We start from the raw sequence: 5,262 nt of genomic DNA on the forward strand, positions 1-5,262 counted from the left end.
AATATATATATATATATATATAATTTATATTCCGCTATAAACCGCCATAAACCATATATATGACTCGTAAATGGTTATAAAAGTATATTTCATCACAACCTTTTTCTTTTAAACACTCATAATTCGAGTACCACCTCCTTAAGGCCAGTTGTGTCAGAGGGGATTCGAACACCCAACCTGAGGGGTCTTATACCATAGATGCCAACCAACAGGCCGTGGCACACGGCAGCAGCACACACGCATCATAAGATGCAATTATGCAATGCCTTTGTTTCCAACCACTTCATCTAACTATTTATCAAACAATGAGAACAAATATGTAGCAATGAAAAAAAACAAAATTTCACCGAACATTAAAATAGAACAAAAAAAATGCAATAAATAAAACTAAAATAAAAGTAATTTACATAAATATTTCCATGCTCCATCATTCCGCTACTAAATACACTTGTCAGCATAATATATATTCATTTGCATGAGTAAACTCTCAATAATATTAATATATGGCCTTCACCTTAATAAAGCCTGGAACAATTATGAGGGTGAAGCCTTCACACAATGATGGACATCAGGAAGTAAAATATGTTTTGCAGCTTTTACACCTTTACCATACCAATACTTCACAATATAGCCCTCCAGCTTCCTCACCTGAAATTATCTCAAATTTTCTCAAGTTATGGGTCTTTAAAGCATATTTTCCTACATATATTACTCATGGAATAGAGATTTTTTATACATAGCACCCGAAATATTTCTATTTACAAAATCTAGCACCCATATGATACTTTTGAACTAACAAACCCATGTATTTACGCATGCCACGATCAAACCATTGAGAATTTCACAAAAATGAAAAACTGGGTGGTGTTTTTATGATGAATTTTGATAATTGAGTGAGAATTTCAAAAATGGAAGAAAAAGGGTGCAAGATTTGTAAAGAGCAATGTTTATTGCCATACCCTCTTAAGAAAACATACAAAAATTCCTAATTATGCTTGAATACATAAAAGTATTCTAAAACAATGGCAGCTTTAAGAAAAAAAAAATATTACCTGCTTCACAATGAAGGGCTCTAAGGAAAGATTTAAAGGATCTGTCAAGATGGTGAGAAAGCCATTTCTGTTTCCATAAACAACATCAGTGAAATATCTATCACCCACCTGATCAAATTAAAAAAAACATTACATATTATAACATAAAGGAAAGTCAAAATGCACTAGAACTGCAAGAAAAATACAGGGATTTATATATTATACCATGATTAGATCTGAGGCTGGACAGCCAAAGTACTTTTCTATGTCTTCAGCTGTTCCAGCTGGTTTCTTCAATTCTACACTTTCATAAGAAGAATTTACATTTAGATACGTTGAATGTGCCATTTTGGCATAAAAGTTGAAATAAGTCATTGTCGGGCCCCAAGCATAGATGTAAAAAGTAGAGGGTTGCATTGAGTAATCGACAAAATCATGATATGAATCTTTTTTATCATTGTGTAAATGCTAGAGCGTCCCCTGAAAGTGACGCACTATATTACCTAAATACAACAAAAAGTGTGCAGGGGCCGCTATTTCAGCATCTAGATATAGTGTCAAATAAGCTTTACACTCAGAGACAAAATGCGAATGGAAAATATTTGTGATAGGGTCGGTGTAGCTCCAATGGCGGACAAAATTAGAGAGAGTCGTCTTAGATGGTTTGGTCACATTAAACGTCAACTATCTGACGATTCATTTAGGATAGTAGAAGGTTTAGATTCAACTTTTGTGAAGAATGACAGAGGTAGACCTAGAAAGACTTGAGCATGGTGTATAAAAAATGATCTTAATTTATCAGAATTAAATGAAAATATGACACTCAATAGGAGGACGCAATGGAGAAATAATTCATGCAACCAACCCACTTAATGGGATAAAGGCTTGTTCTTGTTATTATAGTTGAAATAAGTTGTTGGATTTGTCAATAAAACTATTTATAAAACTAAACTACTCAATGATATGATGATGTTGAAAAATGCACACAAATCATCAATGGGTTTGGCATAGAAGTAAAATAATTTAACAAAAATGAATACTCACTATATATAGCACATTAATTGGGGGCATATGTATTATTATTACATTAATTAATTAGGAAACATTCAATATAAATTTGCATGCATTGTATCATCATTTTCATCATTATCATCAGCCTTATCCCAAACATTTGAGGTCCGCACTATGAATCTTTATTTTTTGGTCTTTTCTGATGAGTTTTGCCCAAGAATTTAAATGTATTCTTTGCAAGTTATGTTGAACAATTTTTGTCCATTTAACTATAACCTTTCCCAACATGTTTGGAATTTTCTCATTTCCATTTAATTTCTTATAAACACGTATATTTAGTCCCCTTATCATAAGATTCACCAAATCTCTCGTTTCGCACACATGCTATATTTTATATGTGACAAATCTAATCTTATGTTTGAAAAGAATGATGAAGTGTATTTATAAAAGTTGTACAAAATAACGATTATGCATTACTTTCCCAAGTAATATAAGCTTTCATTTAATAGATGTAAGGGTAAATCGATCACATATTTGAGAGTATAAACTCATGGATGAATGAGTTCCCGGTGTACCTTTTTTATTGCATGTAATTATGTGACTAACAAGTCCTTAGCCTTTTGAGGCTGTTGAGAGGTAATTTTATAATTATGGGACTAACAAGTCCTTAGATATCATAAAAGTAGATCCCTTAATAGCCATATAAAGGGGATATGTTTTCATCATGAAGGTGAAATATTGGTTGAGACGTTAAGTATGAAATCGCTTCCACCAATTTGATGTAGATTAATTGACACGTTATTAGTAAGATTATTTGAGAGTGTAAGCGATTTTAACTTGTAAGTAGAAGCATAGTTCAATAAGTATTGAGGGAATTAATTCAAAAGCCCAATTAGCCATCCTCAACAGAGTTGCATGGGGGAAGTTGAGGGTGTCAATTTTTTATTGATTAATTGACCCAAGGTTGTTAGTGCAGAAAACATGTTACAATTCGCAATGGGATCGTACTTTGAAGCAAAAAAAACAGAACATTCGTGTTTTGATTAATCAAAGAGCACATATGAGAAGGAACGTTGAAATTGTGTTACAAAAAAGGTGATGAATAGAGTGCTTCTAAAAGTAAACCTGAAAGAATCCAAGGCATGAATACTCTAAGCAAGAAAAATTATCAAAAATTGAAAGTATAAATAGATGAACATAAAAGAGAAGACAAAAAATGTTCCAACACACTCAATCAATAAGGAAGCACACACAATTGAAATCAAATAATAATAGGAGTTTTTAGGTATAACACAACGACATGTTTCCCTTAAGGTGGACATATTCTCCTCTTTTTTGTAAGATGGATATATGCTCTAGAAGAGAGATTCACTCGTCATATTTACAATTACTCATGCAAGGGGTATGTTAAAGATTATGGGGGTGATTGAGCTATAATTATTGAAGAATTAATTCACCAAACACTTATTTAATTATAAAGGGATTGTAGCCGTAGTAGTGGTCATGGAGGCACTAACAATACAGGGGGAGATGTAATTTTTTAATTTCTAGCCAATGTTCATTAATTAGTGAATTAATTAAAAAAAGGGTATGTCTCACATAAAATAAAAAAAATACTATAGATGCTATACTGATCAACAACAACAGCAACAACAACAAGCCTTTATTCCAATAAGTGAGTTGGCATTTTTTTTGACAAAAAATTTATGCTGGCTGTCGACTGCCTAAGGCAACCCTCCACTTTTCTCATTCGAGGCTTAGCTACATAAATAAATGCTATACTGCTCATGTGGAAGAAAACTCAAGAGTAGCATAACAATTTTTCACACAAGCCAAGCTCAACAAATTCCCAAAAACTTTAGCCTTCATAGATGGCCTAAGCTTATAATATCAAAGATGAAATTTCGGGCCAAGATATGTTGGCCTAAATTCGATCTTAATGAATTTTGTTGTCATTGAACTTGTTTTAAGATGAATTAAACATAAGATTAATCAATAAAATATGTAAATACATGCCATCTTACCTATGAATGGAAAAGGAATATTTAAAAGTTAAAATGATGGAATTTTTTATGTGATATAAAAGATTTGGGTAGTATAAATGCCAAATGTAAAGTGATAGATATGTCAATACATAGGAATTGGGCGGTATGTATGTAAATGCAATGCCCCTTGATTCTAAGCTGTAGCAACAGATTCTCCTTCTTTCTGAAACAGCAAACCTTTTCTACTGTAAAATATAACAACCAGATAAATAAAAATCAACAGGGATCAAAATATACAAACCATGCCTTATAACATGAATTCCTCCTATCGATTCCTCAAGAGTCCTTGCTTCAGAGTCATCAGGATCATATTGACACAAACCTGAAAAAATCCTCCGTGTTATCCTCACAAGCAGCAAATACACAAAGTCCTTAAACAATTTTTTTTCAATTACATCAATCAATTAGAGCAAAAGAAAAAAAAAAGGAACTTTCACCCGCAGAGTTGCTGAAAATCGCAACTTTTCCCGGAAAAACGGTCTGGCATCGAGCGAATGATCCGGAAAGCGCAGGCCACAGGGAGAGAGAGTAAGGAGCAGTAAGGGTATTGTCTTTGTCGAAGACGACGCCGCGAAACCCTAGTCGCTCGAGCTCAGACCAATCGATCCAGCGGAAATCGGGAACGGATAGATGGGGTAGAGCAAGGTGTGGCTTTCTTGTTGCGACGCTCAGAAATGATGCGACGCCCGCCATGTTCAGGCTTTGCCCTAGGGTTTTCTTCCGCCATTGATTCATCTGAAGCTTCTCAATGTTCTCCCTTTTATTAGACTTTTCCTCTCTTGAGATTAGAGCGCTCTTTGAGCGGTGGCACAGCGGCGGAGAGCAGGGGAGGTGGATTAGAGTTTTCATGACTGTAAATTATATATATATATGTATATATATATATATATATTAAAATGAATGACGGCTTCTCCTCGGAGATCGAAGACCTTGAGGTGTTTCTATAACAGGTTCGTTGAGTAGAGGGTCGAGAGGGTGTGCTTCATTGCCAAATGCACCGTCATGATGTACGACTCTACAGGGGCTGGGAAGAGCCACACCATGTTTGGGTGCGCGAGGGAGTCAGGAATCGGGTACAAGGCTCTTAAGGATATTCTTGGGGAAAGGGAGGTTTACTTGGTTTGTACAAGTTGCAGTATTGGAGATATATAATAAGGAGATTTATGATCTAACTG

At 34.4% G+C, this 5,262-nt stretch overlaps 1 protein-coding gene across 1 annotated transcript; it reads right to left on the minus strand.

Annotated features, from left to right (window-relative positions):
- Positions 1 to 417: 417 nt before the first annotated feature.
- Positions 418 to 4,930, minus strand: LOC110030780. The gene is made up of 5 exons (XM_020733693.1): positions 4,525 to 4,930; positions 4,329 to 4,409; positions 1,257 to 1,330; positions 1,053 to 1,160; positions 418 to 648 (listed from the first exon to the last, which is right to left on the minus strand). The coding sequence occupies exons 1-5, from the start codon at positions 4,820 to 4,822 to the stop codon at positions 535 to 537; spliced, it is 675 nt and encodes a 224-aa protein (XP_020589352.1). The 5' UTR covers positions 4,823 to 4,930; the 3' UTR covers positions 418 to 534.
- Between the last annotated feature and the right edge of the window lie 332 nt (positions 4,931 to 5,262).

This window comes from Phalaenopsis equestris, unplaced genomic scaffold, assembly GCF_001263595.1.
Source record: "Phalaenopsis equestris unplaced genomic scaffold, ASM126359v1 Scaffold000761, whole genome shotgun sequence".
Taxonomy (NCBI): Eukaryota; Viridiplantae; Streptophyta; class Magnoliopsida; order Asparagales; family Orchidaceae; genus Phalaenopsis; species Phalaenopsis equestris.